General features: G+C 38.3%; 1 protein-coding gene across 2 annotated transcripts in view; it reads right to left on the reverse strand.

Moving 5' to 3' along the window:
- phc2b (polyhomeotic homolog 2b (Drosophila)) overlaps positions 1–13,172 on the reverse strand; it is a 32,970-nt gene extending 19,798 nt beyond the window's left edge. The window contains exons 1-4 of one of the 2 annotated variants that reach the window (XM_008409042.1): positions 12,984–13,172; positions 10,350–10,404; positions 2,663–3,032; positions 835–993 (exon numbers count right to left, since the gene is read on the reverse strand). In XM_008409042.1, the coding sequence (XP_008407264.1) occupies positions 835–993; positions 2,663–3,032; positions 10,350–10,404; positions 12,984–13,158 (759 nt within the window). In that variant the 5' untranslated portion in view covers positions 13,159–13,172. Of the gene's footprint in view, positions 1–834; positions 994–2,662; positions 3,033–6,098; positions 6,221–10,349; positions 10,405–12,983 lie in introns of those variants that run through there. The other variant, XM_008409043.2, reaches the window with a different exon arrangement.
- Positions 13,173–13,503: the final 331 nt, after the last annotated feature.

Below are 13,503 nucleotides of genomic sequence, written 5' to 3' on the forward strand. Positions count from 1 at the left end.
AGCATGAAGTGCAGGAATGGACAGCAGCTCCCTGCAAAAGTGTAACATTTTGTTATAGAACAACCAGTAAGATTCTTTATTATAATCAGACACAAACTAGACCATAATTGAGAAATGGAAGTAAAAAAAATTATTCCTGATTTTTAAAAAAATTTTCATAATTTGAAAAGTGTGGCATGCATTTGTACATACTCCTCCATCTCATATCACATATTATGATTGCAACAATGGTGCAAACCTGGAAAACACAGTAAAAGGTATCTGACTGACATGTTACTAGTGATATATTTGCATTACACTTGAACAAGAACAGAACCAGTTACAGATTCAAGGTTTACTGCTGCTGGTCTTTTTTTTAACCCACAAGTTTACATTTAGACTTCGAATAAACATTTTAAAATTGGAAATTAGGGGTCTTTCACTTTGAAACAAAAACTACCAAAATAAAGTCTGGATTAATATTACGGATGCACCACAATGACACTTTGGTCTAATACAGGTACTTAAGATTAATACTACTGGTATGGTCAATAACATTTCCCTTTTGACACTATACAAAAAAGAACCTCTCCTCAAGAAACACAAACTAAGAGGAACAAAATTGAAATAAATGTTGTTAATATTGTCCCAGCTTTGCTTATAGGATCCATTTACGGTACACAATGAATATTTTATGCATCTCTAATGTCTATAAGCAATTTAGACATTTATATGCATCTTCAACAAAAAAAAGACACAAAAAAAATCCCAATAAAGTATAATAAAGTTTGTATTTTGTTACTAAACAAATTATGAAAATGTGCAAGCATATGCTGGTAAGGATTGTTTGCTGACCTGCTGAACAGCCGCTAAGCTCTGCAGCTGGGCGGTGCTGAGGCTGTGCTGCTGCAGGGCTGCTGTTTGCAACATCAGATGCTGCTGCTGGGCAGCATACATCTGCTGCAGGTACTGTGCTGCTGTGTTTGGCTGTCTGTGTAGCGCCTGCTGAAAAACCTGCAAAATGAAGCCAGAGAATATGAGAAGTCTGAGAAATCTGGGTAGAGGTCTAACGTTTCCCAGCCCAGCAAGACTCATTGAAAATAAGAACCAATTGTCTTTAAGGGTAATACAAACCTATTTTTTTATAGTATGTACATAATGAACCTTGCTATAATACAATCTTCAACCAACTATTGGCCATAGTCAACTTTTGGAAAAGGAAAAAAAAGATCAAATTCAGTGGGTTTTTACCTTTGTCTGGAAGTAAAATTTATTAATCTTTACTTTTCTTGCCTTCATATGCATTAACAGTGGAAAAGGAGATGAGTCTTTTAAAAAAGTTAAGTCAGGATGTCAAAGTAAACCTAATAGAAAAGAAAAGCACATTAAGAACAGTATCATAGTACGGTGATAAACATATAGCACAAACCCCTCTCTGTGGTGTTTAATGACGTTCTGTGTGCTGCTGTCCTCTTTGGGTTGTATGATTTGCTTTGCATCGTCACTTGTCATGCAATCGTCTCCCACCCTGTCATTTAATGGTTGGGATAACTCTGGGACTGTCTCCCAAAGTGGATCAGAGCAAGATAAGAGAGCATGATCTCACTTTCCATGTCGATGCTTTCAAGTGATCGCTGAAGCATAAAGAGCAAGTGTTGACCCCGATTGAAACTATGAGCTGAAAGGGGCTACAGTACAGCTTCCATCGCACAAAATGTGGAAATTCAACAGAAACTGCCACTGCCAACATTTTAATAAGCAGTGTTTAAAAATATTTGTATGTGAAAGTTTTTCTGGTCTTCCGTGATTAGGAAAAACTAATTTGAAGGCATCTCCAGTAAAGAAAACAGAATGTGATTTTTTTGGTGATGTTCTAAAACCAAAATGACTAAAAACAATAATAATGACATTACTTTTTTCATTTCACCAATTCAATTATCCAACACCAATTGGAAATTGAACTCATTTATAATTTAGGATTTCAGTAGTCTTGACAACTGATACGACTTCTCTCTAAGAAAAATACAGAAGACTATTCAGACCGTCACTTTTAAAAAGAACACTAATTAAGAAATCCAGTTCTTAAATATGTGCAAACTAAACACCACATTTAAACACCAGAACTAAATGTTTTAAAGTGCAAGTATCCTCTACTATGTAAACTGATAACAAGACAACATGCTGACCTGAGGTTCATGGTGTCACACAACCATTCGGACCATCACCTCCAGGAATGAAAGTGAATTAGCAGAAGTGAAATACATTGATGAGCTCAGTTAGAGCTCAGCTCAGTCACCAAAAAACTGGTGACTGATGTTTTACTTTTAGCTGTCAGTGCAAAAAAAAGGAAAGAAAAAAAGGAGGGATCTGTGAAACAATAAACCTGCTGTCAAAGAATTAGCACTGAAAGTTGAGCAACCCTCATTCAAGCAGAGGCAAAGCCTTTGTAGAGGTTTGCCCTTCAGTAAAAAGGTCAAGAGCACTAAAGCGCCTAAGGCCCATTAGCATTCCTTCATCCAGTTAGGCGCCACTCTGTTTCCTTCTCCCCCACCGTCATTTATTTCCAATTTGAAGCAGGATTAAAGAGTATGTTGAAATATAAAAAGCACCAACAGATGGCGGTAGAGTGAAAAAAGTATGCCCACACAAATAAGTGACTCTGTTTCAACTCCAAATCGCTCACCTGAACTGTTTGTCGGTCGGGCATCTCACTATAAATTGATATCTGTCGCACCGCCTGTCTTCCTGCTGAAGTGCTGTTACTGGAACTACTGCTTGGAATGCTACCACTACTGTTACTACTACTGCTAACACTGTTGCTGCTGCCTGAGGTGGTAGAAGCAGTGGTAGTAGAGGTAGAAGCACTAGTGCTAACAGCTACGGCACTGGAGGAGCTGCTGGTTGTGGCGGGAGTGGAGGTGGAGGAGCTGCTGGTTGTGGAAACTGTCCCAGTGCTGCCAGTGGTGGAGGCAGGGGCCCCAGGTTCACTCTCCATGGTGCCCTCTGCTCTTCTCACCTTTGACCCCCGGCTCCTCTGAATGGCTCTCCTGTGCCTGGAAGACAGAAAAAAGGGAAGTGCATGAGTGGAAAAAAAAGCCAGCTCATACAATACTTCCCTTGAACAGAAACTTTGAAAAATTGTAAATAAATTGCAAGACATACACAAAACCCCTGATATAAAAACCATCAGAACATGACAGGTGAATCTTCAGTGTAGAAGACATGAGACATTGGAAACAGATAAACAATGTAGATCATGGGTCAAAAATGTATCTTCTTATTCAGGGAAAATATTTTCATATATTTTTAGCAAAAACTGACTAGGAAGCCAATGTAGCTGTCCTGCAAGAAAGGTCAGTGCTTTTCTTCAAAATAAAAGTTTTTTTTTTTTTTACTAAAGCCAGCAGATTCAGTTGTGAATGGAACATTTAAAGTATTCCATGTTTAAATTTGGATGTTGCATTGGAACACAATAAAGAGCCAGATCTGAGCCAGAAATGCTAAGGTTTCTTCTACATGATGGCTTTATATGAATTATTGCTACAGGTTATTAGCTAAAATGCTTATGTAATATTGTTAAATAAGGTAATGATGAAATCAGTTAAAATTAACCCACTTTTCCCCCCAGTACTCCCATCTTTATCATCTCAAATGACCCTCCATATGCTCCATCAGCTGATGGCATCTCAGCCACCAACTTCTATCTCGGGTGTGAGCGTCGCAATCTATTCTGCTGATCCATCAAATTATTGGCATGCAGCTACTTGAAGCATCCATTGCGTTGCATTTTAAAGTAAAAAAAAAAAAAAAAGGCCATTATTCATTTTTAACAAAAAATTAAGAAAATTACACTGTGACTTTTGACTCAAGTTACAGAACATTTTAAAATCAATACTGGGTCTTGTCAGTTACTGTGACAATGCAAAGTTTCAGAAGCCCTTCCTGTTAAAACCCCTGTTGGGGAACATGGTCATTTATACATTCTCCTGATTTTTCTGGAATAAAGAAAACACTGCTGGCTCAATGTTTAATTATTTCAGCTATGCTACTTTTCTAACTTGCGTTAAATGGGTCAGGTTCAGCAGAAGAAGCTGTTTTACTAGTCTGTTGTGTGGGTTGTTTTTTGAGGTGTGCCTCTAAACCTTATTCCTGCCATACTGGTACTTGTTCATCGTTTAGATATGTTCACTTTCAAGACATTCTGGTTGATGACTTAGTTTGCTTAAAGACCTGTCCAAGTTAGATACTCAGTAAATGTTCACAGCAATTAAAAATTGTCCATAGGGATGAGATGACTGTTCACATAAGGGGTCATGTTTAAAATCTGATCATAAAAAAATACATTTGTAATTTCCAATTTTTAAGAGATTTTTAAAACTTTACATTTCTTGTGCATTTTCTTTCACCACATTAGAAGGAATAATTACTGCTTCTTTTATAAAAGTCTTTTAAGGCTTGGTTCCGTTTTATTTATTAATGCCAGAGAAAATGGGTTGTGAGCTTTCCACAGATAATATGAGCCGAGCCTCAGCACGACATGTGAAGATGGAAGCACAGAAAGCAGCTTTCTTTGGCGTGATATCTAGTTTTATCAAGTCTATACATAAGGCTCTGAAAAATAAGAGTTTTTGTAAAGCATACTTTTTTTTTATAAAAGTTAGAATAGACAAAAAAAGTTTTCATTAAACATTTTTTCTTTAAGTGCAAGAATGTTTAGAAATCAATCCTTGATTTAGCATAATATGAATGTCAGAATGAAAATGTCAACAAGAGCACGCCAGCACTAGTAGATCTCCAGCAACCTAACCCTATAAACAGCACACCATGCATGTAGCTTCAGTTCCTCTTTTGAACCTCCTTAGGTGCTTTTTGCATTTCTAGGCATAAGAAGAAAAATGTTGTTTGTCAACCTTGATCGTTTAAGTCAGAAACTTAACCGATAGATTGGATCTGCTAGACTTAAAGGTCAGAGGTGAACAGGTTAACTTATACGTCAAAGAGCTAAGAGAAAGTAAGGAGAGAAGGCTGAGTGAGCTGGCTAAGGATTTAAATGGGCTGGAGTGAAAAGAGGGTGTGATGGAAGTAATTAAATAAAGGAGGAATGCTGCCGTCATGCTGCAAATCCTGAGCCATTTCCTCTCACTCCTCACTATTCTTTCAGGAGGAGCAGCAACCAAAGCACAGCTCCATATTCCACTTATGCTGAACAGGAAAACACCGATTCCCCTTAACGCTAAATAGAGCCAAATTGCTTCAATGGGCCTTCAGTAAATAATAAAAGTATGTGAACTCTATAAGCTAAATTGCATCCTAGCATCTACATTGTGGTCGTATAAAGGCCAAAGTCTATTCAGACAATCAGTGTTCGATGGTAAACAAAGCACCACTGCTGCAGGAAAAAAAAACAACCTGCCAGGCTGTATTTTAGCATCATTAGAGTGCATCCCAGACTCTGCTGCCATATGACTGGAGAGGACAGAGAATCCCCTCTGGTAATGATGGCTTATACCGCCGTCAGAGTCACCCATCCATCAGTGGATGTCTGGATCCAATGGTAGAACACCCCCCACTCTGATCAAATTCTGCTTTCACATATGAAATGTGGTTTTAAAATGGATTTGCATGGGAACCCCCCCCCCAAAAAAACATGCCATTTAAAAAAGGGGAGAAACTACAATGCTTGATAGAAAAGTCTCAGCACTACGAGTCAAAACAATAATATTACATTATGAGCACTTTTATGTGGACATATTGATCTACACGTGAGACTGTCAGTTTTGTGTCTGGAGGATCCAGCAGAATAACGAAAGGCTGTCAGACAGACTGGCTGCCTCTAAAAGCTCACATCACCATAAGGAAGTGCTGAGCCTCCATCAGGCAGGCTCCCTCCTCCACCTCCATGTAGGACAACTCGGATGACCCACATTACAAAAAAAATAAAAATTAATTAATTAATTAAAAGAAGAAAAAAATACAATGAGAAAGCTCTTCTCTGCACTAATTGATGCGGAGTCTCCGTTTAAAAGCCAGGATGCCCACAGAGAAAAAATGCCTATGAGGATGGATGCGTATGTGCAGAGGTGCCGAGACAAAAGCCCCCCAGCCCTCAAGCTCCCTACCTCCTCCGACACCCCCAACGCGATGCAGGGGTATGATGCCCCATCCCCCGGGAGCGCGCTGTCCTCCTGCAGGATGCTGCTCCTCTTTGTCTGTCTGACTGCGTGACAGGCTGGTCGGCTGACTGAGGGAACGAATGAGCGCGTGTGAGGGTTGTTTCTGTGCTACATCCAAGAACCCCGAGCCCCTCTCATCAACCCCCAACACGCAGCCAGCTCGTCATTCCAGCATCCGACCCCCTGATTATGTGGTTGCCTAGCTACGGCCAATGGGATGCTTGTGGAATCCTCGTGCAGAGTAGCATGCGGATTGGACAACGGGCGCCTCTCTAATGAGGATGATGGTAATGTCTTTCCATCATCCTCTCTCCTCCCCCTCAAATGTTGCCTGAATACTGAATTAATTTTAATGCATTGAATGCACTGACTGATTAAAACAGACCAGCATTATTTTAATTTATTTTTATGAAGCTGCAATTTTAAATAAAGCAATTGCCGTAAGCCTACATTTCAATATATCTTTCTCTACTAGTAGAAATCAGAAAACTCTTCTACCTTTCACTTTTGGCTGATGCTGGAAAAAAAATTAATAACCTACATTGGCTAATATAAATATCTGAATCAGAACTACAACAGTAGTTGTACGGGATAGATTACGTACCTAAAACAGACAAATTAAACACAGAGGAACAGATTTGCCAAAATAAAAACAGAAAAACGGATTATTTCAAGGTAGAAAAAAAAAAAGATAAACCAAATGTTTATCACAATTTAGCCACTTCCCAGTGAATTATCACCATTTATTTCAAAACAATACGAGTATGAATCAGAACTTATGAAGTACATGTGAGTCAGAACACAGCAAAGAACTAGCATCGATTCATAGGAGGTACCGAAATAAAATGCAAAACAGCAGTCCCTGAAAGCCACATATTAAAAAGGTAAAATGAGATAGCTTTCAAGCTGAATTTAAACTCATCTTAAATGACATTAGAATTCATTCCGGTGGGATAGAGAAAAGGAAACGCGGGGATAATGGGATACTTATGGTCTGCCCCAGAACATTAGCACGTCATCCCAACTGCCGCCCTGTATGAAATGTAGCTATTTGAGTAATTTGCCAGTGCAATGTAGAATTGATTGGGGCCAGCCATGCGCAAACCTCATTGATTATCATCTCCTCATTAGCATATAGATTAGCTAATGGTGCAGCCAGAAACACAAGCCTGGAGTCTCACACTTGGCTAACAGAGCTATGCACCAGAAGGGGGTCAAACGAATAGCAAAGACCCCAGATGGGGTAGCTCAATTGAACGTGAGGTTTTTAGATGACGGACGTGGGAATCAGGAAGCTATAAGAAAAAACAGCACAAGGAGGTGCTTTAATAAAACAGAGGATACCTTTAAAAAAAAAAAAAAAGTTTTAAAGGGATCTTGTGCTAAGGTAGCAATTTTATGAAACAGTTATAAATTAAGTGACTAAAGGCATTATTTTTAATCCCTTCTAAAAAATGTAACTAGCAAAAAAAGTTTAATGAGGGAAATTTAAAGAAAGAAAGTAAGAAAAAAAAGACTTATTTGAGTTTTATATCATTTTATAATTCAATTCCCTTATCAAATAGAAGTGGAGTGTTGCTTTGACTCATTCATGTAAGTTTGAGAAATCCTTGAATCCTCCATGGCAGCCATTCAGGACTGCTTGCATGTTCAAACAATGCTCCAAATACGTACCCAAGGCTCCACCTCTGAGCTTTATTCCCCAGTTGAACATCCCTCCCCCACTCAGCTCCTCTAGACTAGCAGCAGCAGAAATCATCATTACCAAACACCAGGCGGAACTGCACATTTGCTGGAATTATTACGCAAACTCCAACACTCCTAAGAACGATTGTACACGACATCAATGAACTGCATGGAGAAGCGTTATTGTGATGACGCGCAGAAGGGGGAGTGAGACAGAAAAGTTGAGAGGTTCTTACAGAGACAACAGCCAATTTTAAGAAGTCAGATTAAAATTGTTTCTGATAAAAACACAAATTTTTTATAGCTAAAGGCAACAGTTACAAACTGCTACAAAATGGCATTATGTGCCTAGAAAATACTGTTATTTTGTTAAATTAGGGTAACTGTTGAAAACATATTTTACAGCAAACCATTAAAGGGAATTTTTAATAAATTCTATAGCTGGATTCACCCACGTGCATCTTCTATTATGTCTTGGCAGTGAGTTCCTACCCATTTTCACCCAGAATGTGTTGGACCCACTAGCTCAACTCATTAATTTTTATAGTCAGAGTTCAAACTGATTTAAATGGTGTAAGAAAATAGTCCCATCATCAGGAACATCATCATTCTAAATTAGAAGGATTCATGGAAATATTTGAATATAACTCCAGTCTAATAAATACATAATTAGACTGGAGGGTTTTTTTTGTCAGTTTTAATTAGGATTCTTTACTTGACATGCATTGTAATCTTTAAGTTGTCATGAAAGTTATAATTATATAATATATAATAATAATTAAAGGCTTAGAATGTCATAAAATATCATTTTATTGTATAATTAAATAATAATGCCAATACTTTTCTGTTAGATTTACTAAACACCAAATTTTTTTAAAATGGAAGTAAAGATAAAAAAATAAATAAAAAAAACAAGCATGTGTCAGTGTCCTCATCTTCATTTCATGAAAATACTGGATCAAGTCAAAAGAAGTCCTTTAAAGAATGCCGGAAAATGTATATATACATAAATATAGATCCTTCAGTTATGCATGTCCTGAGGCTGAATAGATGGCAGTCCTTATTTCAACAGTAACCAGAGCAGTGCCTATGTGAGTGTCTTGTGTATGGCACAAAAATACCCAAGATCTCGAGGCAAAGTTGCTTGGTTACCCATAATTGAGCCATCCAACTGAATTTGACCTTAACTTCACAGATGAATAAACCAACACAGAATGAGTCTGACATCTTTTCAGGTCAAGTGTGTCGAGTGTCTTCAAAATTCCAGCAGCCCCATGCTGTGAAGGTAACAAAACACTTGCACTTCACCCTTCAAAGTTGCACATGGGCTCTTTCAATTTGGACTCATTAAAAAGAGAACTAAAGATTCAATACATGCTAAAGATTGTTTGGATTGTTAAAATATGGGAGAAGCAGACTAAAAGGTGGAGACATGGGTTGAAAGGTATACACACAGGAGAAAGACAGATTTTCATTCTAAACTTGAAGTGCCACAGTTAAATAGTTCAGTCAAAGCTTGCCAATTACCAGCATGCTTAGATCAAGACGTATTTCTAAACCATGTTCCAGGCATCATCTAGGGGAACTTTAACTCACAAAGAAAAAGAAATGGGTCAAGCGTGAGCCAAGATGAATAATAAAATAAAACCAATGGTAAAATACTGTGGGTTTCAAAGTACAATTCAAGCAAAATAGGACTCCACAATATTAGGCTTGTAATCGCAGTACTATTTTCCAATATTGCAATTACAATGCGAGTGGCAGTAAATTGACATCTCCCTCAGTCCCATCTCTCATCTTTCATTATGATTCTCTGTGACCTTAAGCATACTGAGTCCTATCATCTATGTGATGGGAAGCTAATGCAGTTAGACTCCATGTATTATTATCAGGCAATATGGGAATTTCTCATTCCTTGATTGCAATACCCAACTACTGAATTTCAAACTGATCTTTCAAATACATCACGTACACCAGACATTAGAATGATCAATTATGAACAATATGCTGTATAATGTAGTCGTAAATATAAAAACAAAAACCTTTCTGAATAATATTTAAGTTGACTGATGTATAAGTTTACAAAATAAAAAAGACTTTCGCAAAAAATTACTCTGTTCAAAATTAACCCCCAGTGTAAAACAGTGTAAAACAACATGTTTTTTTATGTTCAAATGCCAAATCCAATCATTAGTCTTTAAGCCTTTTTCACAACATAGGCACGTTCCATGCTGTGCCAAGTCCTGGGACCTCAACAAAACAGCATGGTGTGTTTGGCTGTCTATTTGTATGAGTGGTAGATTTGCTAAAAAAAAAAAAGTGGAAGTAGTTTTGCATTTCTCCTGCAATAACTAATTCTTTAAACAGCAAGACACCCCCATAAACCCAAGAGCGGCACCTCAAGGTCACAGACACAGAGAAAAATCCACAGTGGGGAAAGTGGTGAACCACTGAACTAAGACCTAAGTGACCATTGTGTTGGTATTTCTTCTACAAGTCGACTTGGCTTACCTTTTCAAGGATACCCGCAGCAGCAGCAGCAGCAGCAGCAGATCACGGTTTAGGTCTGCAAAGCAAAGAAAATTATTCTAACAAGCACTGCTTTTATGTCCACATTTCCACTCATTTATACAATTCTGAGTAAAGTTTCAACACTTGAAATCCAAAGTTAAATCCAAAAACATTCAGGATTCTAGCTGTTTTGTAGAACAAAAAAAAGTAATTACCTTCACAAGAAAGCACAATTGGCATCTTGGAAACATCTGTTGACTATTATGCCAACCAAAGCATTCCAACTGTTCTGCTTTTGCGTACAAAAATAGAAGTAGCAATATTTGGGCTACTGAAACACACTGGGAAGTCAGACTGTTCATTTAATATGCATCCAATGAATGGCTAAATAAGTGACATAAAGGTGAAAGAAAACATATTTCTCATTTAAACTTGGGGAAAGTGTCTGTTTTTTCTTCTCTTGTGAGATTAATAAACCTTGTTCATAATAGAAAAAATAAGTAATAAGTGTATTAGTACACTATCAGCTTATTTACTCATCTGTTATGAGAACAGAAGTGAAAAGAATTATCTTTGACCAGGACCGCAGGTTTAAAAGGCAGCTATTCCTTAAGAACAGCTTGCAATGCTTTAAACTGGACAATATTCCAACTTGTAAGCCTGACAGAAAAGTCTATAAGTATTTTCTGTAGCCATGTGTCTGGCTTTATTTTTATGCCTCATTTCCACTGAGTGGCACGGCATGGGTCAGTACAGTTCGGTATTTTATCTGTTAAAGCCGCCCATACAACCGACCCATACTGTAACATTCCTTTAGTTGGACCAACAACTAAAGGAGCTTGCACAGCCGTAGCTCCACCAAGGATTCTGTGGAGCTCCTGGCGTCACACAATGCAGTCCATTGATTGGGGGGCAGAAAAATGCCACTGTTTGCAACAAGTAAAACAGTCGCAAATGTGTGACATCAGATGACTCTAATGAGGATTGGTATGAAAATAAACAAAGGTGCAAAACAACAAGGAAAAACAAATTGATGTGCAAAGATTTAGATACATTGTATGAAATGGTTTGTGTAAAGAAGTGAGGTGCAAGAGGCGTGAGAGACTGGATACTTTTTTAGTATTAGTGTCGCAATGCATGCTTGGTCAATAAATAAGCATCCAGTCACTAGATGACAGAAGTTCTCAAACTAATAAACAGGCTCCCTGTTCAAACCCTGAGGAAGACGTAGCCTACACAGACACACCAGCAAAGTTGATGGAGGAGAGATAGATTTGTGACAATAAAAACAAAAGTGGCAGTTAAGCAAGTAGTGTTAGCTGGCAGAAAAAGACCAGTAAATACAACAAACCCTACACAGTCCTTGTGTTTACGCCAAATGAAAATGCACTTTTCATCTCTTCTGACAACATAAAATATAAGAAATATTGTCGCAAATTTTGCATAAAAAATGTAAAAAAGTTTAATGCTCTTTTGAAAAGGAATAATGTGATCAAGATAACAAGTAAGAAATGTTTGCAGTTTTAAAAAGTTTTTAATGCTACCATGTTTAGACTGAAAAGTGCCTACCTTAGTGAATTATTTGCACCTCATCTCTTCTGAGAGACCCACAGTCTAAGTTGTCTTGATTAAATGTTCCAAATTGAGTTAGTTAACTAAGCTTGGAAATTGTTTTAAAACTTAAAACAATAAATGAGCTGTAACAATTTAAAATTGAAGTTATTGTTTAGGAATGGTAAGGCATAGGTATGAATTAGGGATACAAATTGTGGGAGGAGCAAAGTGGCTCTAATCTGTTTTTTGTACACAGCTGTGTTGGTTCCTTATGCATGTATGTCAACTGAAGAACTGACAATATAAAACTAGCCCACAAACAACGGCTAAACGCAGATAAACTGATTTCCAGAAGGTCTTAGGATATCTCAGCACAGATAAAATGGGATCTACTCTCTGCTATTGGTGTAATAAACTAAAACTGAAACAAATAATTCAAATTCTTCCTCATAAAAATGTAAGATCATTCTGACCTGCTAAGTGTACAACTGATTTTTGTACATTTGTAATGACTCCTAATTAGTAGCAGACTGCCTGTCTATCATCGGTGAGCTCCATCTGTCAAAAAAGCAGCTTCTCGACTGAACCTAAGGCCGCGGAGATGAGGGAAGTTTCTGAACCAGGCAGCTTATGGCTAACATTAGCCAACATCTTTTAAGTAATGAAACATAGCACAGAAACAACTGAAATACAGAAAGAAACTGTAGTTCGCCTCAATACATAAACGTTTCCGTTACTTGCTTGTTATTCGTAGCTCATTTCCCCCTGAACTCCAACACAAATTCCACCACAAAACTAGCTAATGTTAGCCAGAGATGAAGTGTCGTTTGTTTACAACAGCAGGACACTTTTGTGTGAATGAGGAAACGTGCACCAGACTCCGCCGTGTAACCGATGTCAGCGTTAGCCTCGGTGCTAGAATCCATTGCATGCCTGCATGCCTCTGTTTTGGGCCCCCTGGACAGGCATTAGCTTGCACAGCCGTTTAACCTCACGCGTTCCGACACAAACAGGCACAACTGACAGAGCCGTGCCATCCGCGGCATTCTGTTTCACGGGGCTAAACGTTTGTCACCTTACCGTTTTCAAGAAAACTGAAGCCTCCCGCCTCGTTTAAGCTTTCGGTTCCTTGTTGTCCCTCCAAATATTCTTCTACCTGAAATTTTGGACGGTAGCTCGGTGCGCCCAATAGGCTTCGATCAGACCAGCAGCAGCACAGCAGCAGAAGCAAGAAACTCTTGTATTTGCATTCCATTCTGGCGACGTCAGAATGATATGACCAATAGGATTAGAGTATGGTTTAATCCCACCCCTTTTTATTGCAATCACGCCCCTTCCTCTCCGTTGTCAAATGGACGCCACTTTACTGTTTCCATGGCAACATAAAGGTCTGTCCTTCTGCACTCTGTCTGAAAAATGCAAGATAATAAAACGCTTCCCAAGAGGGACAGGAGAAAATGTCACTGTTAACTCTTTGGTAACAATCTTTTTCATCTTTTGGTCTTTTCTCCCGTGCTTATCTCCAAGCAAGCCCCAAGTGATTCTTTTGGTGTGCAAAACTAGTTTTACATCTTTACAGAGTTACATCTTTTTCTGCACC

Source organism: Poecilia reticulata, linkage group LG5 (genome assembly GCF_000633615.1).
Source record: "Poecilia reticulata strain Guanapo linkage group LG5, Guppy_female_1.0+MT, whole genome shotgun sequence".
NCBI classification, from domain to species: Eukaryota; Metazoa; Chordata; class Actinopteri; order Cyprinodontiformes; family Poeciliidae; genus Poecilia; species Poecilia reticulata.